The sequence below is a fragment of the Acipenser ruthenus genome, chromosome 9 (genome assembly GCF_902713425.1).
Source record: "Acipenser ruthenus chromosome 9, fAciRut3.2 maternal haplotype, whole genome shotgun sequence".
Taxonomy (NCBI): Eukaryota; Metazoa; Chordata; class Actinopteri; order Acipenseriformes; family Acipenseridae; genus Acipenser; species Acipenser ruthenus.
This window is the reverse complement of record NC_081197.1, coordinates 9,933,155-9,959,856: the sequence shown is the minus strand read 5'-3', so window position 1 is coordinate 9,959,856 and position 26,702 is coordinate 9,933,155. Positions and strand designations below refer to the sequence as shown.

The following is a 26,702-nucleotide window of genomic DNA, read 5'->3' as shown; positions in this document are numbered from 1 at the left end:
CTATCAATATTTGTTTAGTAAAGAAACATAATGCTCCAGCCTTATTCTTTTTGTTTCTAAATTACTTTATTCCCATAATAATAAATGCTAATTTGGCATGGCTGTTTTTCCCTTCCCACACAATCACTGTTTTGGCTTCTGTAGATGCAAACCTCACTCTAAGCACAGCTGAGCCCCAGCCTGATAATGGAGTGGGATGCTTTTGCTGGTACTGTGTTGGTATTTCTCCACAAATGTGATATATACAAAGAGCACACATGTAAAATTAATCTATTTGATGCCAACACTAAGTTATAATGCTCAGTGTGTATGCCCAAGAAAATGACCAAATATGTTTGGTTAAGTATAAGTTAGGGACAATACTATCTGTGTGTGTTTCAGTGTGATTGACGAGTGATGACATTTAAAATCAATGGGGTCAACACAATTTGATGCTGCCATGGGCAAGTGTTATTCCTATAGCTCTTAAGTGCTGGTATTTCTAGAGGGAATCTAATTTTTAAAAACGAATTAAATGCAAAACATGCATTTCTATTGCTGCAAAAAAGGAAAAAGAATCACACCATTCATTGAAAACTTTTGTTTAAATTTATTTATGTTAGCAAACCCAAAGCAACACAAGCCTGTGGAAAGCAGTGAGAATAGAACCAAAATCCTCTCACTGGAGTAAAGTTTAGAATCACACACAAAATATACATAGGAATCAGCAACACACTTTTACAAAGTGGACCTTTTATTAGCAGCTGTACAGAGAAATGTAGTTTCCTAGAGTTCTGAGCTAGGGGGTAGGTCTGAAAGGATGTGGGTTCATTCGACCTGGTAGAAATTCACAATGGAAAGCAAGAGAAAGTTGAAAATGGCTAAGGTTAGATATCTGTGGAGGTCACCTATTTCCTGATTGCATTTGTAACATTTGGGAAGTCCACCATGAAGGCCTCAGTGCTTGTTAGAAAGCAGATGAGAAGGGATGCTTTTATAGATGACCCCTCTGACAGTTCATTTTAGAAGTTCACCAGTAATGGCATTCCATGCTCTTGTGTCCTTGAGGCCCTTCCATAAAATACAAAAATGGATTCAAAGAGTTCTAGCAGTTTAGTGTGGTTTCACATTTGTTAGAATTGGCTAAAACTTCATCGAATTATATGAGGAGTATCGTTTGATTTGTATGATTTACTGTACCATATACTCCTATTAGTGCTTACTGCATGTTGTTCATACTAGCTCCTTGTGTTTGCTAATTCTGAACTAAAGTACCTATAGGGTTTAGTTAATGACCTCTTATAACCATGTACAGAAACTATGAGGGACCACGTACTTATTGGGCTTGGTTGTTGTAATGAGAATGTCCTACCCTTTCAAGCAGATTCATTTATCCCAAACAAAAAGAAAAGAGAAAGAAAAAGGGAATAACACCAGCTCCAGTCAGCCTACTAAAATTACCCCATATGCTTATTAATACCACTTGCATTTATTTATTTATAGCATGCTCCGGATATCAACATTTTTATAGGTCAGCTATCCATCCTGCTATACACAATTATTTCTACAGAACAAACTCATCATCACAGAACATCTTACAGAAACTGTGCAAACGATGTTGGGACATAATCAGGGTTGCCAAAAAAACAGCACTACATGAACTGGCTGCTGTGAATATCTAGGAGGCAGCAGCAGCATCTAGAAGCGGAATTGCTACTGAATAAAAGCCTTGTCATTACCTCGATAGCTCCACTTCTACAGAGATTGTCATAGGTTTTAACTGGCAGAGCAGGTAACCAGGTGAGGATTGACCAGTGTGCCAAAAGATGACAATGGCTTCTTTCGATTTTCTACGGTCCATTAGTGATACTAGATTGAGGCTGTGCAGCCTATGTATCCTATCAATGTATCCCTATTAGAACATTATTTGTCGGTTACCCTTCCACTGAGAAATGTAAATAGTCCTGACAAAAAAACAAGAAAAACATAATCCCAGACATTACATGTCATGGTTGCTTTTGGATTTTCGGAACACTAAATTGAAGTGAGTCAAGGGACTAGGTCAGCTAGCAGTCTGTGGAGTCACAGATTTGGATCACATTTGATGCGCTAGTGTTACAGCGGGCATATAACGTTTTAAAGAACCCTGCTAGAGCTGGAAGCTGATTGGCCGATGGCACAGAATAGTTTTCTGTTAAAACTGTATCTTTCCATTTCAGGCAGGAGCATTTTACAAAGAATGCCTTCCACCAAAATCTTCAGATTTATTACTTCAGTAATGAAAATATTTTAATTTAATTCCTTAAAGTTATTTAAAGAAAAGGGGAGATGTTAAATTTTTTACTAAACAGGTACGACCCCAGAGTAATTAAATCAAAAGCAGTAAAAAAAAAACCAAAAAACTGATTGTGTGTCTTTCATGCAACTGCAAGTGAATCCATTGTATATTCTTAACACTCTACAACAATGGCAACAGATTGCTATTCCATGGTTACATAGCCAGTGATCACCTGGTTTTGTACTAATTCAAGATGTGTTTCAGTAGAATGGTTCTTAACACCCTTAAAACGTATGTAGAGCTGTTTTTTGTGCCTATGTCCCATTACCATTATCAATTAAAAGCTTTACGTCAATCACATATGCTATGCATAGCTCAACTGAATGAAACTTAGACTTAAACCCACTATCACAGCTCAGTAAAACGGTAATTCAGATTAGAATAGTCATATTTCATTTTTGTAATACAGCGAATATATTTTCTATTACCTGTTGTTTTTTTCACAGTCACCTTGTGATTCATACCTGGGAAGAAACCAAGTAAAATTGAGTGGCAGCTGGTCACAACCCATTCAGTAAAAATGATGCAGCTTGTTTCCTGGGTATTTATTCCTCTCTACAGCCATTGTATTAGAATAGGCTGGTGTATTTTTGTATTTGTTACAACACCAGAACACTGGAAAAGGTAGCTTTGCAATGTGGGTCTCTATTCCAAAAGCATCAGCTTACCGGACAATTCATATGAATACAATGCATGTAATGCTTTATGAATACAGCAGCCTTTGTACATTTGTTGTAAAATTATCTGTGAATCTTTAAACCCCAGCAAGAAACAAAGGCAGTATCCAAAGTAACAAACATTTAAACAACAATCCATTTAAATGGACGCAACAAGAAGCTTTGTAATTATATTCCTTAATTTTGCCACACAATCATGCTAGATACTGGTACTTGTTTTTTTCAAAGAAAATGAATTGGTTAAGAATGAAGCGGAATTTAAGATTTGGAATTAATTAACCGAGGATTCTACAATTGGTCACACATTTTAAGAGTTGCAGAACCTTCTATGACCATCTTTTCTTTGAACATCATTCAGGTTCATGACAATATCATCTATATAGGAAACTTTAGGTTTGGGGTTTCTTTACAGTGTAGATGCAAAAACATTGTCATTCAAGTTAATTTTCAGGTGAGTTCAAATAAATTAGCTTTGGGGAACTGTAACATTGAAGATCCAGAGAAATAAATGTGCAATAAGTCAACATTTTCACTTTGAAAAAATTAATTTTGGAAAACTGAAATATGGACATTTGTCAGAAAAAAAAAGGTTTTGCTAGACTATGGAGCCACCCCTGTTAAGAACCCATATACTGTATGGAGTACACACACACACACACACACACACATATATATATGTGCGTGTGTGTGTGTACTCCATACAGTATATATATATATATATAAACAGATCATGTATTTAGATCTGTCATAAATTATTGAGCCATGCTGCTCCATAACCTTCTGAATAGCCTTTGTCCTAATATTCCCTGAAATAACTTTGTTTTTGTTATAAAATAATTGATAGATACTCATCACAGGTTGAATCTGTGAGTAGTTTTCACATACAGTAAGAGAAAAGGCTCTATATTAATCTATGTAACTGATATAAAAAGTAAAATGTAGGTCAAAAAACACAGCTGTGATATACTAAGTAATTATAATGATTCTATGCATTCAGAGCAATACACCTGAACTGTTCAAACAATGTCTTACAATATTTTCCATATTCTTAAGGTTACAGGAAAACACATTTGCACCTTTAAGTTTATTCACTCTTTTGAGTGATTGTTTGTGAACACCAACTGGTAACCAAGCAGAAAGATAGCATTCTGAATTATAACAGAGGTATGTCAATGACATTCATTTACAGTATGTGGTCCATGTACTTTTTTGTCAAGGGCACTGCCAAATTTACCCCTGTTCTTTGGCATATATGTAATCAAATGTAAAGATATAGCACCCTAATACATCTCTGCATTAGGAGAAACACAAAGTTAATTCGAATGGATACAGATATACTATACTGTATAACTTTGAATTATTTTACGATGCCATAGAAGTGGGTCACAGAGCAGTGCTGTCATTTTTGATTGTAGAAAACATTAGTATCAATATACAGGTCATAATGCTTGTTTGGGATTTAATCAACTCGTTTTCATGTTAAATGTGGAGTCTTACAGACACGTGAGGCACCAAAACATTATTAAAAAAAAAAAAAAAAAAAAACCTGCTAAGCCTATCCGTTCTAAGGGTAATGGGAAATAAAGGAGGGGGATTTGTAAAGGTACAAGTTTTACAGTTTTAATAAAAAAAAAACAAATGTTCATCTTCCCATTAGTAACATTAATATACGGTGCAAAATATGCTACCATCATGGTCCACTACTGGTTCAGCATCAGCAACATACTATGCTAACTCAAAACATGAAACATAATAAATCTTTTTTAACATGGACATTGGACTCAAGTATATACATTACAAAATAACCAAAAAAAAGGACACTGTGTTAAGATTTTCCATTTCTTTTCTAACACATTCTGAAAGTACAGGTCCCGAAACACTTAATTATTTTCATCAACAGGTTCATCCCATAAAGGCCAGCTCTCTGTGTATTCCCCAAGCTGGCAGCATTGTATGATTTTAGTGGAACAGCAAATATGGCAGGTGATTTCTGTAGCTACTTCCATTGTGCTGGAAAGTTTTGTGTAGCATATATTTAGCTTTTATCTAATCCTACTACCTACAGCAAATATTTTTCTAACAGGTCATAATGTTCTCTAAGAAAAATATGTTTATACAAATTATTTATATATACAGTTTTTTTTTTATTATAAGCCCTCTTCTAATGAAAGAATGCCGTTCTAGTGACAGGACAAGCTTTGTGCACTTAAAGTATGCATCAATCAGCTGGTCTCATGCTCATCAATGTACTATAAATTAATCAAAACTACAGAAGCAGTGGCCTCATGCACCCAAGCACAGAGCTTCAACCAAGAAGGCCTTTGAGAAGTGAGAAACTACTTAACAAGCACCATCCGTGAGATCATATATCCAACATATGTACAACTATTTAAAACTGGATGTACTGATAGGCTAATATGTCTCTGTGTGTGTCTATATATATATATATATATATATATATATATATATATATATATATGCCCAGAGACTTATGTTCAACTAGTACCATCTAAAAACTAAGGGAAAACGCTTTGATGTTATCCTGTACAGTACACAAGGGTAAATATATGTATTTTTGTTTAACTTCTCACTTGCTTGATCTATAAACTGCACACACCAATTTTCCCCGCTGCAGCACAGTTCAGAAGACCACAACAAAGATGTATTTCTATAGCATTTTCAACATTGTGATGTTTAATCAGTCATTCATTAGCAAGGCTATGAACCGCATCTCTTACTGTGGAAATGTTCACTTCCCTTAAATAACTTAAAAAATGTGCAATTTGCTCAAAGCTAGTTTTATAACCGCACCACAATAAAATGAAAACGCTTTAAAATCTTTTGCCTTGCTGTTACGGTGATGTATTTGACTTGAAATCACTGCCATATTTGTGTTAACTAAACACGATTGTTGGTTTTATTCTTTTACTTTTAATGAAACTATTCACTCCAAAACATACTCAAAAAGGGTTATGAACTTACTCATCTGCAAATAACGGGGGGATTAACACAATAATTAAACTTTATAAGCAAGTTTGTTTGTTTATTAAGTAGCCTTTGTTCATCTAAAAGATTATTTTAATAGAATAGAATTATTCTTTTTTTTTGCGCCACAGCGCAGCAGGTTGTTGTAATACAAACAGTCTGAATGTAATCCTGTATGATGCTGCGAGGCGTTTTCATTAACACTTGAAGAGAAGGCAGGTGATGGACGCCAATAGAAGCCACAGTGACTGGGTGAGGCAGGTTGAGCCATTATCCTTCACTGTGCCTGGTCCTGGGAGAAGAGAGAGAAACACAATATATTGAATTTTATTAATTTCATTATTTTCTCCTGATTAATAAAGTTTTATTAGCACTGACTTATTGGGATTTTTGGATAACACACAGCTGCATCAACTGTATCAGTGTTTTAATTGACACACATGGAAAATATGGGGAGGGTCAAAAAACATATTCAGAATTTACAATATCGCAGCAGTATTTCAAACGATCAATATAGTTCCCAGCTTTTTTGCAACCAGTGGCACTGGAGCAATGTTTAAAGTGGGGGTGCTGAAAGCCATTGAACAAAACTGTACCCCCTGTATATGATGGAAGCCATGCAAAGCCAGAGGGTGCTGCCACACCTCCAGCACCCCTAGTACAAGCGCCACTGGTTGCAACAAATGATTTTCGTTTCGGAGACAGTTACACAGCACACGCTTCTTATAAGACAAAAGAGTGGACTTCACTGCGAGGTGGCATCTCGTGCATACAGACGCATACAGACAGTGTGTGTATACTGTAATAAAAATCCGTAACGCGATAAGAATGAGCCTTCAGTTGATTCAGGGCCAAACAATCTGCCAATTGTTAACTAACAGGTCTCTGTGGGCCAGAGAATCTCAGGGTGGAACTACTCTGTCTCTACCCAGTTAGCCCCGCCTCGTCCCACTCCATGGCCAATCACCAGCAGCCCCTCCTACTCCAAGCGTTCCTGCACTTCACAGACCTCACATACGTTCCAATATTATCTTTTTTTTTATTTGGGTTCCGGGTGCCAGGTTCATTAAAGCAGAACGTTTGTTATAATGAAGGGCATTATAGCGAGGGTGTACTGTATTACTAAACCTTTCACTAGTGTTTTAGACCCCAGTAAATGACATACACAATAAACACACACTGTGCACAATACTTTAAGTATACAGCTTTTTTTGTAAGCAAATTGTTTACATTTACACTACTTTCATATTCCAGTTCGTAAAATTCACACATAACATCCTTAGTGAAAATCTGCAACAGATCTTAAATGTCAACATGTATATGTGAAGGCCATTTTTACAAGCATTCAGCATTCCATACTATTCAATACACTAATACACAAGTAATTACATAGCTATGGCACGGCTTCATTGGCATTATTTGGGATTTACAATAATTCTGAATATATCTGCTCTACTGGGAATTTCTAAACGCAGGACTAGTGCTGTTGTATGATGCAAGTCGATGAGAGATTGCAATTATCCTGTACTAGTTGATTACTTCACCTTTTAGAAACGTTAGTGCCAGCTACATTGTAGAGCACTGTATATCACCACTGCAGAGAGCTGTGCAGACATCCTGAGTAACATGGATTATATATACTAGTTCCTGACTGTGTGTTATAGAACATGTGGACATGGTCTGAAGCATTTGACTACTAAAATAAGTGTGCTCTGTGCTTGTACCCGCAATTATGCTGTCTACCGGCCTAGATTACCAGCATGCCCACTGTTGTGTAACCCACAACAGGGCCTTGGTAGCGGCCCAAGAATCTTGTTGCTCCCCCGTGCCAAGTTTCATTGTTCATTGCTTTTTTTTCCCACAGCATCATTACAAAGTGGCTTGCTGACTTTTTTAATTCACCCTAGTTCACCTATTATTGATTGCGTTCATTTTGGCAAAACATTTGTCACAGTGCGCCTTACATTTTTAAAGAAACATTTATATCCAGTCCAGACAGATCTGGCACTTCCTCCAGAACTAGAGTGAGCCAAGACGGTATTGGCAAAAATGCTGTGCAGAACCACCTGCTGCTGTTGTGCCTCCTCTCTGCAGCTCTGCTCTGCCAGTGTGACATCTCAGTTCCAGTTCAGCAAAGCACCACCTCATTCACGCATCCTTATTAAAATTCCACTCAGGCGCCTGTCTGTGTCCAGACAGGAACCCCCTTGGGAACTGTTAATCACAACACTAGAATCAATAAAACATGGAACCAATCACCAGGGATCTCTGCTCCTTATCTGGACAGGGGGCAATTATTTATTCTTTAATGGGGAACCATTTCAATGTGACGCCGGTGGCATTTTGCCAAGATAGAAACTGTTTGATTTAAAGATTTGAATGCATTTTTTTCTGCGTGGTGAATTGTTTAGGGGTTATTTATGAAGGCTGTTGAAAGACCAACAGCCATTATTCAGCTGGTGAATTAATGGCATCACTTCACAACCCAGATAACCTGAAAGGGTTTTATGACACATATATTTTTGGTACAGCAGTTCAAATATTTTCCCTAAAGCTACAAAGGGGGACTGATAAAACAATATAGTATTGTGTGTTTTTATGAGCAGCTACACTAACTGGGTAACAGGTATGTTTGCCACTAGGTAGACTTTTATTGCTTAATATCATTATCCTTCATTTTATCTAAACTAAACTAACGCATCTACCTCAACAGACTCAGAACATGTAACCACAATAATTTGATAACAACTCAAGTATGACAACATTTTGCAGATAATAGTAAAGCTGTTTTTTATTTTTTTTATATTATTATTAACATTAGCTGAAGAAGGACGCACAAGTGTTGTTCTTGTTCCAGCATATTTCAAAATTGTTAATAATAATTACATTCAGCTGTCCAGATAAGTTGCGTATATCTGCTGTTTTTACACATTAAAACATACATTTAAATTTAGTGCGTAAAAATATGCATAGCAATTTTGCTGCACAGATTTTCTGACTCCCGCCTCCCCTAAAACGTCCACTACAACCACATCTCCCAGAATACAATGTCTTCAGTTACTAGGAAAAGGTGCACAAGAAAAACAACCCAACAAACATGATCCAATCTGGCTAGTCCTGTTGTCTTTGCAGCCAATCACAGTAAGAATAAAAAAAATTCAAAGCTACAAAGGTTGAAGTGTAAACACCCCAGTCCAGCTACAAATCCAACTGCAACCATCGTCAGAGGCAAGCGCCAAAAAAAGGTGCTGATAATGTGTCACTGTTTTATAACTTATTAATGCATTTCCTTATTTTATTTATCTGTATGTTCACTGAGTTTTAATGTTAAAATATAAGTAACATCATTAATTTGTAGTCACTGGAATACTGTACCTCATATAAAAATGTGCAGAGCTGTTACAGAACCTTGTAGAACACACGCGTGGTTGTACCTAGTTCAAAGTAATATTGCAGTTAAAATGGAAGGCTCTTTTTTAATGCCTCCCCTGTTACCATTAAAGATTGCACAGTATTTATCAAGATTACTCATGACTTCAAGGCAATGTTGCATTTTACCCCCTGAAAATCTATTTTACACTCTCAGTGTTAAAATTAGAGGGTAAGTTACTCCCACACCCAACACCTTATCTGGAGCGCTGATTACATGAATTAATTTAGCAGAGTAGGTGACACAATGCCAAATTTTAAAATTAACTATGACTGTGCAGACTGGGGTTATTTGCTTGATGATTCAAATATTAACCTTGTGATTTCTGAGCAATCCCCACTTAGCGCAAATACAGAACAAAAAACTGTAAAGGCTAGTTCAAATCCATTTTAAATGTGTTTTTTATGGATTTGCTTGTTGTACTGCAACATATTTGATTGTCTAACTAAGCTGCTGTACAAAGTAGGAAGATTGAGCTTTGAGGTCACCTACTACAATGAGAGCTCTGCTTAAACATGGCTGTGACAGTCTATGTGGTTTATAACATCTAAACCATCAACTGAGTGTCTGCACGCAGGTCAATATGAAAAGGGTTTACATTTAATCACATGTATTATTGGTGGCTTGTCAGGGGGAAAAAAGGGTTGATTAACTTACACAGTGAGCAAGACGTCATAAAAACACGTAGGTTCTGTTTTGGAAAGGTTTCCAGCAAAATAGGATATACTGCAGTAATACTGTGTTCGTCCAGATCATTTAAGTTTAAATACACTTATATATTATATATATAAAATGGGTATAATTACTCTATCATGATTGGTCAAAACAGGTCACATGGGGGTGAAGATATTACAGTATATCCCCATGGGTAAGGCAAATCACTGGTAGACATCCATACGCCACTAGAATTTTGAAGAAAAAAAAAACAGCAGACATATTGGAAATTATCACAACAAACATGACTGACAAGATTTATGTAAATGTTGACTTTGCTCTTATTGTATTACTTGTATTGTAACGCTTGAAATGTTTTTGCTTACGATTGTAAGTCGCCCTGGATAAGGGCGTCTGCTAAGAAATAAATAATAATAATAATAATAATAACTGAATTGTACATGAGATATTGAATGAGTCTGAATCGGACACCAATGATTAATTAAAGTAGTGAAAAAAAGCAAAAATAAGTATTCAAATCAATTCAAAACTCGACATTCTGATCGCTCTGCTCCTTCTCCCTGAACTACAGCGTTTCCCTATCCCATTCTGAAAATAAACAGTTTAAAAACAAATATCTTAAACTTTCAGGTTTTTTAAAAGATTTGGGTCGCTTTTAAAAGAGACTTCCGTGGTTAAATGGATGATTTGTTGACGCTGCTCCCGTCTATGTCCATTCTTCTCTGGTCGGTTGCATCTCATGTTCTGACTGCTGTGTGATCTGATGCAGAATATTTATAAATGCATTGCGACAATTCCTGCCGTACCTTTCTCTCCACATTGATTTGTCCAGGGACGATGGTATCATCTCTTCTGCTGTGCACTGCATTGTTTTAAATTGTTTCTTAACACGGGCCCAGTAATTCTCCACGTTGTCCAGTCGTAAACTGCAAAGTCAGTTTGATAAGTTACCGGGTATTCCATAATGAAAATAACGTCTTTCTCGCCACTGTGAAGCAGAAGCACAAATCTGGTATGGATGTCTCCTGCCACTATAACAATGGACAATAAAAAAAAAAAAACAGCACTGTCACCTGATACTGTTGCAGGTCTTCTGAAGAAGGGTTTGTGCTGTGTCATGATGAAAATGGCCAGTGATATTTTACTTAAAAATGTAATGAACAAAACAAGAATTACAAGAAGTATGACAAATCAAATAAAGAAAAATGACACTTTCAAGGCAATGTTCAATTCAACATCTATAAATCGCGTTTTTTAAATGTATGCATTTTTGGTTTAATTTTTTTTAAGTAATATAGAACTATTTTTTTCTTAGCTCAGTTTTAGGCAGAAGGATATTTAATAAAAATGACTTTTTTGCTAATTAAAAATAAACGGTTTTTTTTTTTTTCAATTTAGTTAACCCATTTTCTAAGCGCAATAAGGCATTTCAGGGTGTGTTACAACACAAATGACCACTTCCCAAGCGGAACGCACCTGGGGCGCGGTGATACATACTCTCGTGAGTTTGGTTTGGTCTTTTAGTACTTGAAGGATTTATTCTTGTAATCTTGATTTTTACAAGCAACTGTCTAAACATTTATTGCATACAACTCAGTGCTATAATATTGAACTAAATAGAATGCTGTACACGCCTCTACAACAACATACGAATACATGAACATGCAAGTCAAATATAAACGGCCATACAAACCCTGGATAAAAAACAAAGGGCCTGACCTTGAGAAAGTCTGTAGAAACATATTTTATTACCAGCTGCAATTCCTTCTTGGATTATGACCTGGGTAATGCAAATCCTTGTGCTTTTCACTCCACAATATAATTACCTTAATAATTCCCTCTGAACCATGCATATATCACAGGGTGCTCACTGCTTCATTTTTTTTAAATAAAAACTACCTCTACTGTGCTAAATTCTGCAGGATAAAATACTGTACACATACCATTGCTTTATGTTTGAGCCACATCTACATTCTCATTGTTACAAGCTACAGACCAACGCCCTACCCAGAAGAGGTGACTCAGACTCTTAATTAAAAATCCACTGCTGTCTGCACTGAAACAATGGTTTAGGAAGGCTTCAGCACCACCTAGTGTATAAGAGCAGTAACACAGTGGTCTACTTGATGCTCACTAATGGGGGACAAAATTAATTATCTTACTACTAAATCCAAGATTTTTGTATATATTCTTCCACATAGTAAACATGCAAATGTAAGTCACCAACTGAGTTTAAACTAATTACCCTAAATGTTTGTCCACTTGACCTGTTTGAAGATCAACATAGAAAAAGAAACACAAACCACTTCATCTTTACATTTTTCAACATTTGTCAATAATATTTATTATTTTATTTTGTACAATTATGTGTACCGGTACTTAATATCTATATAGCAACAGCATTACAGGAGACAGTTGACACAGATACAGAAAAGGGTGCTCCTGTCTGGCAAACCTCTTAGACTTCTTCAAAGATGTCACTGCAAGGATGGACACAGAAAGAGCCTATGGCATTATGTACTCAGACGGCCAAAAAACCTTTGACAAAGTGCCACATGAAAGGCTAATCCTCAAGATGCAATCTGTGAGAATACAAGAACATAGTTACAAACCTGGTTAAAGCATAGGAAGCAGAGAGTACTTGTAAGAGGGGAACCTCTAACTAGGGTCATGCAGTCAGTGAGGTGCCGCAGGATTCTGTTCTTGGACCCTTGCTATTTCTTATCAGTGGATTTAGATCAGGGGATAATTCACAAAGCCGTTAAATTTGCAGACGACACAAAGCTTGCAGGAGTGGCCAATACCCAGGAAATCCAATCCAATAGAGAACTGGGCTGAAACATGTGCACTAGTGAGACTGCACTTAGAATACTGTGTCCAGTTCTGGTCACCACAGCACCAAAGGGACATGTGGCCCTAGCTAGAGTCCAAAGAAGAGGAACCACACTAACCTCAGGGCTTAAAGGACTGAGCTACGAAGAACTGAATCTCTTTATCCTGGAACAAAGAAGAATTAGGGCGGGGGTATGATTGAAGTCTTTCAAATCTTCAAAGGAGTTCTTATAGTAACAAACAAGTAACTTCTGTTCTAGAATCGTTTTTTATTGTTTCTTGTGTATTTATAATGGATGCTAATTATAGTTAATAAAGGAAACCTTTATTTTATGAATACAGAATTGTTACATACAATGTGGTCTATATAGGAAAAGGCTGTAGTGAAAGTCACTAGCAGAGATCTTCCATTGCATTGCTGTGAGCTACAGCATGTCTTCTTAGAAAGAACACATGCCAGAAAACTGAAGGCACAGTTTGATTTTTTTCTGTACTTTTGATCCAGTTAGAGAACTGCCAGGAATTAATCTCATGAGAACTAGTTATTTAAGGTTTACAATGGAAAAATAAATAAAGCCATTAAAAATAACAATACAGTATGTGCATTACAATTTGTGCACAATGCCTGCAATGCTTGAATGATTTTCTTTGCAACGGCTGCCCTCTGCTGGGAAAACTAGCACACTGTTTAGTATTGGAAGTGACACGTTACAAGATCTGTATCATATTTTTTAAAAGTAAAGCTGATAAAAACAATTAGCGCTAAATATTTAAACAGTATATATATGTTAGGGACCGCTGCTGAAATCAGGCAGTTACCGTAATGCCCGGGCAGTTGGCAAAGTGTCCAGCTGCGGTGGGCAGATGTCGAATTAGCTTTGAATTTAATGTAATTTCGGCATCTGCCCTGGTTGGTTAACTGCCCACAGCCACCCAGGCGAAAAAAGATTTTTAACAGACACAGTATAATACAAATAGAGAGTGAATTACCTTTGTTGCCTTTAAACGCAAAAGCACACCGCCACCAAGCCACCCATTGCAATGTTTATTTAAATAACTTAAATACTTTCTGACAACGTTATAGCAACGGAACTAAACAAAATATCAATGCACAGTTTAGTTTCTTCATGAGTTAGATATAGAGGTTAGAGTAAGTGGCGTGGGGTGGGGGGGTGGGGAGCCCAGCATAAAATGCAACAATGTTTTATTTTATTCTTATTGCAGTAATACAATACAAATCTCTGAGCAGAGTTGTGTTGTTTGAATGAGAGATCATTCAATATCAGCAAGAGACTAATAATCACAGTTAAGTTTAAATGTGTAAAAGCCACCCAGTTAAATATAGTTACCTGAAACTCAGGAAGAACGCAGTGCCCAAACTAATTTATCATAGCAGTATAAATTAATCATTAATCAACCGCATAAAGTTTGTATTTTTCTTATTTAGAAATATGAATGACAATTTGACTCGGAAGAAAACGTTTTCTTAAAAAAATTTAGTTTTCATTCTGTAGAATTTTTTTTTTACACATTCAAACAATATTATTTCATGTCTAACATTAGTTGACATCAGATCTCAGACAATTAGACAGTTGCCTCAGCATTTCATTAAAATAAATAAAAATAAATATAAATGATTCAGTCTGTCTAATGATTAAATAAAGTTATTCGACTGACAAACTATTATTGAGAACTGCAGTAGATACCCAGAGGATGAACACTGCTGTGTTACTTTCCATCAGCCTTGCATTTGTTACAACAGGGCGCACTAAAGTCTTTCTTCACCATCAGCCCGGATGGCTGTGGGCAGATGCCGAAATGATGGCAACTGCCCGATTTCGGTAACGGTCCATATATTATATTATATTATATATATATATATATACACACACACTGTATATAGATTTCCCTTTCCATTGTATTGTGTTTACAGTTATTCTGAGTGGTTCGGCTACTCCAATTAGTTTTTTTGTCATTTGTTTCTAAATCTTCCTTTATCTGTCCTTCCTCATGCCAGTGAAACCAGGTGTCTTTTCAAGTAGCTCCACATATTCTGCACCTACAGACAGAAAGAGTAGGTGGGGCCGACAGAGTGGAACGTTTGCATTGCTGTGATCTGTTGAAGAAGGCTGTCAGTCTCAGCACTTAGGATTCTCCAATCAAGGTCAATGACAGACAGAGGCAGATGTAGAAATATAAATGGTAATTTTGGAGTAACAGAATGCAGAAGCACTCAGAATGATTGCAAATGCAATAGAAATGTTAAAAAAAAAAAACACAGATAAAATTACATTTGAAACTACTTGCTCGGTTTACAGGCAGTCCTAATACTTCCCTAAAAGCTCTGTCTAGTAAGATGATTACCACTAATGATTTCAGTGGAAAGACAGCATACTGGAATGCTTTAAAATCTTTCCATATAAGGTCAGCTTCATACACCAAAGAGACCCCACCGCCACCTGTTCTTGCACAGATCAGGTAAGGTGATCATGCCATTCCAGGACAACTTGAAATGTAAGCCTTGTCTACATTGTGGCGATGCCATGTTCTGTCTGAATTATAGAGCAGCCTGGGCTTCAGATTTCACAGGCACAGAGCTGGCAGCGCTCCCAGAACAAACCAGCAGCAGACACATGGAACAGGCCTGCTAGTCCAAAAACACACTGCAGAGAGGCAAAGAAGGTGCCTCTGAGCAAAATGTCCCTGTTTGTGCTGTAAATGCAGCCCCATGAAACGCAACGCTTTTTTCAATCTAGCATCAAAAGGACTAGGTTGCAAATGTGCTCTTGGCAGCTGTTGGATTCGGTACCATTTTTGTTTTGCTGCCTGGCTTCATCTTTAGTAAGGGTTACATGAAACAGACAGGGGGCCTGGTGTGACACTACAAGCTTTTTAACCACTATGCAAAAGAGCCTGGGTTGTCTGCATTCAAAGTTTTAGTCTTTAACCTCATCCCATCTCCCTGATATGTGACAGAATTCACAATGGTAGTGCATCACACAACACTGCCCATTATATATCTATCATATTTTTTATTTGACTAAAAATAAATCTGGACAGTGTTAGATTAAAGAAGTGTTCAACTGCAAGCGCCCAGTCTTAATTTCATTTAATAGCCTCCATCTGTGCTGTGCTTGTGGAACAGAATGATGCTCTTAGCCTCAATTAGCTGATGCAGAGGGTGACTCATTTCTTTTACCCCCAATTTTCTCCCCAATTTTGAATGTCTAATTATGTTCCCTCACTGCATCAATTCCCCACACCGCTCAGGAGAACTGAAGGTCCAGTGAGCATCCTCCGATTCCACGACTAAGCAAATTTTCTCTTTTACTCCCAGGAACTCGATAACGGATGTCAGCGAACTACCGGCCTCTAGAGGATAATGGCCAGCCCTACAGGTGTCTGAGCTTACCAGGCGCCTGGCCAGCAGGGTCTGCTGTAGAGTGATAAGGAAAAATAGTCCCTGCTGGTTTTGCCTCTTTGACCCGCGGGAGTGCCCGAGCCAATGCGAAGCTCCCTCCGAAATCCCCAAAGAGGACCGACGATTTCACAAAGCCAGAATGCGAACCTGCGCTCCCCTGACTATGACTCACCCTGCACACCACGTGCCCGTGATTTACCAGATGAGCCACCTGGGGATGCAGGGGTTGGATTTTGTAATTGCTTCTCCTATTTATAATAATTTACCACAGTCAATTTGCACAGTAATCTTGCAGTTTTACTACGCCATTATTATACTATACAGTTATACTATGCATTTAACATAGTTTAACATGTTTTAAATATGCTTTACCAGACAACAATGCTCATGCTTTTACTATGCTTTAGTATATATGATTTTACTATGGCAACAGTTATAAGGGTCTGCTCTAAAAAGAAGTGTGCTTGAAATCAGAGACTTGGACAAGATTACAAGTAACAATAAAAATGTTTATTTCAACAATCATTTTATAGATCAGGAGCAGATATACATTTTTTTTTAACAAGGGAGTATTTCTCTTTATTTATATCAAATACTATAAATAAGGAGAGATTCCTTATCAATGACAAGCCATAACCGAGTAGTCGTACTTTAAAAATGGAAGATAGAGTTGCATTTTTAACACTTCTGGGGACCTCATTATTATTATTATTTATTTCTTAGCAGACGCCCTTATCCAGGGCAACTTACAATTGTTACAAGATATCACATTATACATTATTTCACATTATTTTTACATACAATTACCCATTTATACAGTTGGGTTTTTACTGGAGCAATTTAGGTAAAGTACCTTGCTCAAGGGTACAACAACAGCAGTGTCCCCCACTGGGGATTGAACCCACAACCCTCCAGTCAAGAGTCCAGAGCCCTAACCACTACTCCACACTGCTACCCTACCTCTTTCCAAAGCACAGTGGTGTTAGTTTGCTCTAAAAAAAGAAAAAGAAACAGGCAGCAGCAAAACATTTTAATAAAACAAGAAAAAATGTAAAAGTTTCCACTGAATATGTCCCCACAGTAACACGCTATGCACTGTAGCTGTATTTAGTTCTATTTAGTGTTCAGTTTAATGAGGATTTTAATTCTTTGCTGAGGTCCAATACCATAAACACAGCTGGAACACATTGGACTCAACGGCAAATAAGCAGTTTCATTATTTCTTAGCCAAGAAAAAAAAAAAAAAAAGAATTTCATTATGTAATGTAAATAGTACAAAAATATATTTGTAACGGTAAATCACAAGTGTTAAGCTAAAAATGCCATTCATTCATTGGTATTCTAAATCTCTTTATACTGCGATAAGAAAAGAGAAGGTACAGTTTCGATAAACAAACAGCCTCCTGCCAAGCCAAATGGCTTGAAGTCAAACTCATGCAAAGCAAATAAAAGTAAGGCAACATTTTCAAGAAACTAAGTCAAGTTTTGATGTGTGCCTTATTCAGTGTATGTCTGAAGGTACTAGAATACTGAAAAAGACACTAGCTAAATTGTTTGTATACTTTACTGTTACCTCATTGTACATTTGAGGCACCCTGTAGTTATCACTTAATTAACCACAGATTTATAAGGGATATTAAATCAGGGATATAATTAGTCTTTGTCATGGACTCAAAGTAAGTGCAGGAGATGCAGAAAGATTGTGCACAGTGTTAATGTGTTCTAAGCTGTTCAAAGCACATAGCACCATAGCACTTGGCCAGGCTTTAAGGAAATGCAGAAGGAAAAAAAATGCATGAGGAGGAGCAGCCGTTTGCCAGAACGCCTTGAGTGTTTATGGCACGATTTTCTTCAAGCGCAGAAAAACAAAGAAAGACAAAAAAAACCCAACATCTGAAGGATGATATATAGAAAGAGAAAACAGTACAATGCTTTAAAAAGAGAACCAAGAGGAAGTGAGAGGAGATGAAAAGAAAGCAGAACGAGCAGAATCTTTCAAACCCAGCCAAAAGTATTCCTGTCAAACAAAGATGAAAACATAGTTTACTTTTTCTGAAATTCTTTTATTTTTATTTTTTTACTAGTATTTCAGACTGGGCTGTTAGAAAAGAATATGCATAATTCACAAAGGTTTAAACAAAAAAATGTGCAAACTTTGTACTGCATGAAGCAGTCCCTTAGTAGAGTTTGAGCTGTATGCTTATGCTGTATGCTGAAATTATTGTATTCCATTGGGAGAAAAAAAAAGCCAAATCATATGGGAACATATGTTACATTTTTTATTTTTACATTTTTTCAAGAGCCGGAATTACCATATCCTTTTGACACATACATATAGAGGAACATGTATGTAAGAACTTGTGGTATCCAATTGCTATTACAAATGAAGCCACTAGATGGAGCCAATCACTATTAAAACACCAGACAACAGGTAACCAAAAGCACCTAAAGGTTTGATTTTGGTCACAATAATTGCAGTTCAAACTAAATGAAACCCTGTATGTTTTAAGCACCAGTAATTATCAATAACAATATAAACAACATAAACAAGGGTTATACATTACTTTAATCAATCCAATGTACCTTTGTCTAACGTATGTACCAACATATTGCCAATATTTTAATTGAAAGAAAAAGCAATTTTCTTGCATCTCTACTACCTAGTGATTAATCTCACACCACATCAAGTGGAAACTAAAATGTCTTTTAATCTTTGATCTTGTTCACACTTTCCTATTTTAGGTATCATAATTTACTTATCCACCTGCACCCTTTATTGATCTTCATTATTAACCACTGCATGTGTGTTGCTAGGCAACCGTTTCAACAATTTGTTACACTACAGAACCTGGGCCTTGAAATAATAATGACATATAAACTTGCTATTAAAGCTAACAAGGAGTCTAACAACATGTAATATGTAAAACTGAAGGTAAATAAGGCGTCTGCCAAATAAATAAATACAAAATAAAAGTCAACAAAGAATGTGACAAAGACGTTACTGATTTCAGTGCTCTTCTATGTAAACTGTTCTAATTAGTTATTTTTATGGCTCTAAATCTATTGCACAGATGTTGTTCACAAGGTTACACTGAGTGTTGGCTGTTTACAGCATGGAGGTCTTATCCGAAACATAAAAGCCCAAATCATTCATATTGTGACAGACAGGAGAAAAAAAAAATCTGTACTACAAATCAAGCTTTTTTTTTTTCAGGGAAACCGTTTGCTAGGTAAAGTTATATTATCATGTAAAATTCATATTCTGAACAAGTCGGTAAAGATAAAAATGACAGTAGCAGTGTGCCTGTTCTAGAAGATAATATTTGTGCATTCATTTTTAAATTATGCAGTTGTCCACAGAATGACAGACTCTCAGTCTTATTTCATGAAACGACTATTAAATAAAAAATTACATTTTATTCCCATTTTATTTTGTGTGTAGCTTATTCATGTGCAAACTGTGCTGCTGTTTAACAATACCAGAATTGATTCAACTGTGGAGTCTATTTAACCAGTCTGCCCTGTAAGCAGCAGCAAAGTACTGTTTTTTTGTTCATCCTCTATGGATGAAGGTAACACAGTGTCGTAACAGACAATACATTGTAAAATAAAGCCAGGTGAGGGTTGAGTCAGGCAATACAACTTGAAGAACCCTTAACCAAGTGCAATTTAATATTGTGATTGTTGTCCTAGAACCACAGTGACATCTAGTGGCCGTGTTGTGTCATGTTTAATATGCTGTGCCCTGATATTATGTTGGTAAAAACAATATGAGGGTGAAGTCAACAAACTATTTCACGGCTCTCATGAATTAAACAGAAGAAGCCAAAAAAACGAGCGTCTACATTTAGTTTCTTCTTAATAGTTTTACCAGGGAGTTTATGAGTTTATGGATGAAGAGTGTTTATGGATAAGCGTAACATACTGTTGACCCACCCAGGTTTCAGTTCTGGAATCCAAAATGATTGAGTGACACATTTGATTTTCAGTGGCATTAATTACACTGACTTACACATCAATTACTCAATAATTAAATTAGACAGCATTGCCATCAACTACCAAGGCATTGCTCTCTACTCTGGGGTTTATTGTGATTAGAAATTGGCAAACGGTTATTTAACTCTTTGAATTACAGATGTATGTACCTGTTATGCCACGCTTTAGATATTGAGGTTTACAGTTCCTTCTATCTGTGTTAGTCCAGCACAGGTACAGCAGGCTACTCAAGCTGAAGGAGGTGGCGCCGCGGGGGCTATAGACTTGTATTAACACAACTGAGATGTGCTGTGTTTTAACTTAGCTATGGCTATAATTACATGCTTTGCAGTAGAACTCAATGGCTGAGGGTTTATTATTTGGGTTGGATTTGTGCCATGGCAGCATTATAAATGAATGGCTATTGGGGCTTCAGTTGGAATTCACCTTGAGTGCTGTACAGTATAATTGCACACCACTGTGTATACTGGCTCAAATAAGGGTATAGGTTTACCCGTGGGGTGTACTCAGTTTTCTATTTCATATACTGTATTAGCCCATGTGCAGGTGGTTTGAATATAAGCAACACCCATACCTGAAGATAAGGGGAAATTATGTTTGGAAATATGCATCACTATACAACATTGTGGTAAAATTGAAGCATTGTAGGTGGATTACTAATATATTTTCACTTTTTCTTTAAGTTCAAGGTATTTTAAAAATAAGCTTAAGAACATCACCCTATAAAATATATTTAACAGATATGTTTCATTTTATTTTTTAACAATAATATAATATATATATATATATATATATATATATATATATATATATATATATATATATATATATATATATATATATATACTGAACTTTTTCTGTAGCGGCATTAACATACTCATTATGGGTTATGTTGTCAAGGAGATGCAATTACTGTTTAGGTTCTAATTAAGTATAATTTGAATCTCTTTCATTATTTACACAATTGCCAGTTTGTAAACCCTTTCTTTTAGACCAACTGCAGCTCATGATCAATTTGAAAGGGATTTTTAAGCATAAAGAATTTCAAGCAGAAAGCAACCTTGCCTGGATTACCGTTCAAACAATAATAACGAGGCGTACATGAAATACACCCCGCGAATACGCTGAAAAGTGGACCGCTGAGATAAGCAGGGATATAATGACAGGCGCATTATATCTGGTTGGTTGGATTAAAGTTGTTGTCAGCAGTTTAAAGTTTGCTTTTACATTGTGCTTTGGAAGCACCATTTGCGTTGCATTGGTATGTTTTAATTGAATATCCACATTGATGGTGTGGGGAAGCTTCAAGGTTCATCCCAAGGCAACTGCAAACCCATTGAAACCCACTGTGAACGTGGTTGTTGGAAAGGCCATTGTTTGGCTGTGGATGACTTTTGTTATGAATGAGAGCATTGTTTTCAACCTCTCTTGACTAAGCATGGTATTTTGGCTTACTGTATTGAGATTGTCTGACAGACCTGCAAAACACACTCTGGAGTTTATTTAACAATCTAAACGGGGCGGTCTCAATACTGCCACCCTGCAACTCTATCACACATCTGCTTTTCCTAATGGGGTGATTTATGGACTCATTTACTAACATTACTACATACAATAATAATAATAATAATGCAATAAAATAAAACAAAAAATGCAATGCATGTGAAAAATCAGGTCTGTACATTTTAGGGAGGCGGTATTCGGGGTCTTTATCAACAGTTCATTTAAAATAGATTCAGCCGAGCAATGCTTTTTAGCTGAAATGTCTCATTTTTCACAATGGCTTTTTTTGTCGTAAACGTTCTACTGATACATTAATAGCACAGGGAAGCTATTTGATATATACAGTACAATAAGAGTTCATATTAATCTAATATGTTGTTTTTAATACATTATTCTAGGAGGAATTTGTTACCATGCCTGCATCTACAGCATGTAATTGTGTATTACATAAGATGTAAAAGTGCCTCGCGTTTTCATTCTTTAGACGGGCAACATCTCAAGAATGTAAAAGTCAGTAATTCTCAGCATTGGTCATGGCAGGAATGCAATGTGGTCATCTTTGCTTTTGAAGAGACTTCCTGAACTCCTGTAACATGTATTAGATTTTGAACAAAGTTCTTGCCAGCACCCTGATGGTCTGCAAGTAAAAAGTGTTTTTGATAAGAGTACTCTTGGTATGAAGCAGGCAGCTGTTACTTCTCAAAAGCTTACTGCTTGACAGTTCCATGGTCTTTGGCTCTCTTCCACCTAATTAAACTGTGAGGGAAAGATACCTGAAACTTTGGCTATTAAACCTCCAGCAAAAAAATGGAATAAACAAGAGCCTAAATGGTCTCTAGTGAGATGGTGTTAAGAAAACTGCATAAGCAGGGCAGTAATGGTCAACCCTCCTGTTCTGCTGCATACTGAGCAGAGGCTGGAGAAGCAGGCTGATGATAAGTGTGTGGTACTTGAGAGGGAGATGCTGCAACAACACCACACCAAGACTCAACTGGAAAATCTTCAGAATACCAAAAAAAAAAAAAAAAAAAAAAAAAAAACTATAGTGGCAACAAAGTGTCTTTTTATATAAATTTACTGTATATGTGCTCATGCAGCTTCCCTAGTTTTAAGCTCCCAGCTTGAGTGTCACCTCACCACTCCAACCCACATAATGACTCAGTTGGACTGGAGATAAATAGACAACCTCTGGATCCGCCGTCCAGCCAATCGCCTATTTTCACCTAACGAACCTGCAGCAGATGTTGTTAAGCTACTTAGCACTAGAGGCAACAGTTTAGCTTGACTGGTGGCCCCCTGGCCCCATCTGGCTCCTGCTATGTAGGGGAGCTGAGGTGAGGTGAGATGAACCAACCCCTTTACAAGGTGAACCACTGCAGACTGAAGTGTCTTTTTCAACAGCAATGACACACAGGAGGCAACGCATATATCTATTACTTATACACTGGATAGTAAAAATATTTAAGATCATGTGGTACGGTTTTATGATAATGTTTTGAGTCACCACACAAATGCTTAATACGGTATATACTGTAGTACATATATACTGTATATACTATGGCATTTACACAGTCTGCAGCAGTAAAGGTTCAACCCAACATGAAACACCAAACAAACAGAGGTGTGAAATCAATACTAAAGTCAATGAAAAAAGCAGCTGTCTTTTTTTTTTAAAGGCCAGCAAGTCAACTTACCTCGAATTGACCAATGTGAACTGAAAAGTCAATAAAATAGCATATTTCAGACATGGAGGTGAAAGAATCATACACACTACCTGAACCTGTTGATTTCATTTGTATGTAACTTTAGAAATGTCACCATTTAACATAACATGGTGTTTTATGGTCAAACTGTGCGTCAACAATCTTTGTGTTTCACTCTTTCTCTAACTTAATTTTAGATTGATATCCCTGAACCAACTCCGGAGTTAGTGTTAAGTTACAAGGAAATCCTGTTCTGCTTGGATGAATTTAATAAATGGCTGCAGGGCTAAACAGCCAAGTTCTGTGACACTGAATCAAACCTCAACACATAAAAATCATGAAGGATCCACCCTGAAGAGAACATCTTGTACAAGACAGGCTTCAAATGCGGACTTCAATTAATGTACAATACAGAAACAGGCCAATACCTTGGAATAGTTGCATTGTCATTAGATTTTTTCTCAGCTAGTTTCACATGTAATTGTTGTCCCCTTCGTTTTCTCTTTATGTGGCTTCTGTAGTCACAATGGGTAACATTGTTAATCACCATGGTATCACCATTTTGTCTGTAGCAAGCGCATGGTAAACTGAAAGAACAGGGAATCAATACTTATTAGAAAACTACATCATGGGCCATCAGAACAATAAATAAATAAATAAATAAATAAATAAATAAATAAATAAATAAATGTGTAAGTTGCTCTTTAATTATGTATTAGCCCACTGTTTGCCAGGCACTTCCTTGGTCATTTCACCTGGAGAGTGAAACTGTCCCCACCCCTTCACTGGCTGCTTTACAGACAAGAACCAATTAGCTGCTTCCTCTATTGACTGACGTGCTTTCAGCCAGTAACATGCTTTTACCCCGATAACACTGCTGAGGCGAATTGACCCGGGAAGAGGGTCAAACAGATAACCCCGGAATAAGGCATATAAACCAAAAGCTTCCTTTATCCTTAAGCAGTATCATGTTTTAAATGGAAATACACATGTACTTCTTTAGAAACTGCACATTTGAGATCTAATCCAAATGCACACTGCCTACGATTTATGAAATTATTTTGTCATCTGCAATTACTTTAAATAGTAAATAGCTTCATATTTGATTTGAGTTCTGTTGTGCTATATTGTGGGGAGCTATTTTCTATTTGTAAGCCAGTATAGGAGGCTGTGTGGTCCAGTGGTTAAAGAAAAGGGCTTGTAAACGGATACAGCATGCCTAGTCCTCAAGTCGCATATTTATGCAGAAATAATTTAAAAAGTATTTTCTTCAGCCTGAATATCAAGGTTACAAAAATATACTTTAGATTTGGAAAGTCTTTTTTTTCTGGTGCTATGCTCACTCACCGACGCACTGTGCGACCCTGAGCAAGCCACTTAATCTCCTTGTGTTTTGTCTTTCGGGTGAGATGTTATTGTAAGTGACTCTGCAACTGATGCATAGTCCACACACCCTAGTCACTGTAAATTGCCTTGGATAAAGGCGTCTGCTAAATAAACTAATAATAATAATAATAATAATAATAATAATAATAATAATAATAATAATAGAGGGAAGGTCTGTAATGTGTCGACTACTGACCCATTCATCAATCTTAGTAGTTAAAATCATGGGAAATTGTATAGAAGAGCATTTTTTTTTTTTCTAGGCTCTCTCTCTTTACCTACTGGCTGGATTCTAATATGAATTTCAGAGTAGGTTGCACTTGAATGGGTCCACCTGCATTCTTAACCCAAAGACTATTAAAATCCTTTAAGGCAGCTTTTAGGCTTATCTGAATTGCTCTGTAAAGACTATCTTAAATAAAATCTTTACTCAGCAGCCCATGATGCACTGGTTCATATGCCAAATCCCAATAATAAGGAGTTCTCCAGGGAAGGGAAATGAGAACTCTTCATTTGAGACAGGATTAAGTTGTTACTCTGACAACGACTTGGCTAAGAGAGATTGCTTTGCACAGTTTTAAAAGAAACTAAAGAGGATTCACTTTATGTGTATTCCAACTTGCTAGCTAGATCCAGTCTTTATGCCAGAGTGGAAAAATTGGGTTTATTCTGAAGTCAACATCATGTTAATTAATTTTGTTTTTGTCCCAGACATTCATATTGTAGACATATACCATACACACTACATACAGTAATGCACACCCTGTGTATAATGCACAACCCGTGTATAACACATAAAACTGTCCTCTATATGTATTAAAATGTGTTGTGTTCCAAAAATGTACTGGTACTGGTAGGGGTGTGTGAGTGTGTGTGTGTGTGTGTGTGTGGTGTGGGAGATATACAGTGAAATCAGCTGTTTGTTATTACTGTTAAGATTCATTGCTGTAGACCAATGTATGCTAACCATTAGCAACAAGGCAGAATAAAAACAAAAAGATGGGTCAAAGGGGGACAGATAGTTTTGATTATGGTTTCCTATTACAATAGATATTTCCCTTTGTTGTCCCACCCCTGTACGTGCGGAGCTGCAGTTTGCAGCAAATTAAAATATAATTATAAGGGGACATTTTGTTTCTTTTTGAATAATAGAGTGACTGTAATGTTACACTATTTAGTCACCACAGGGTGTTAAGTCGAAATATGTATACAGAATATGTAACTAATTTAAAGCAGTAGTATTTTTTTTTTTTACGCAAACCTTTATATTATTAAAATTGAAGGTATAGTAGAAGACAAATGGTACTGAATTATCCAGTGCACCCAGTTTAAGACGTGACATTTTTCACAATGAAGCAATGGTACCATAACCACTTTAAGATAAGCAATGAATTGATCAAAGCAGTGTTTGCCAGTATTTAAACACGCTGAAGCAGGTCTAGGGTGGCTTTGAGTTGGCTCTTATCCAATGTGCGTGTTCAGTTTGAAAGGCACAGCACTGCTTCATTATACACTGACTCAATGCTGCTTATCTTTCCTAGATGCTCTCTTTGCACATCTTTCAAGAATTATCTATAAAATGAGGGTGGGGGAGGGATATTCACATAGACAATACATTTTTTAGGTGAACCACGTTAAAAATGCCTCTTATGTTCTATCTGTGATAATGCCTCATTTAGAATTTGGAAAACATATTAGGATTACTGGGATTGGCAATATTTAAATTTAAATTCAATTGAAATCCATGATATAGTTGTTGTTTTGCCATTGGCTGTTT

At 36.6% G+C, this 26,702-nt stretch overlaps 1 protein-coding gene across 3 annotated transcripts in view; it reads right to left on the bottom strand.

Moving 5' to 3' along the window:
* Positions 1-574: 574 nt before the first annotated feature.
* Positions 575-26,702, bottom strand: part of LOC117962455 (limbic system-associated membrane protein-like) — a 617,235-nt gene continuing 591,107 nt past the window's right edge. For all 3 annotated transcript variants that reach the window (XM_059031079.1, XM_034923602.2, XM_034923603.2), the window contains one exon: positions 575-6,271. In XM_059031079.1, coding sequence (XP_058887062.1) covers positions 6,177-6,271 — 95 coding nt within the window. In that variant the 3' untranslated portion in view covers positions 575-6,176. The remainder of the gene's footprint in view (positions 6,272-26,702) is intronic.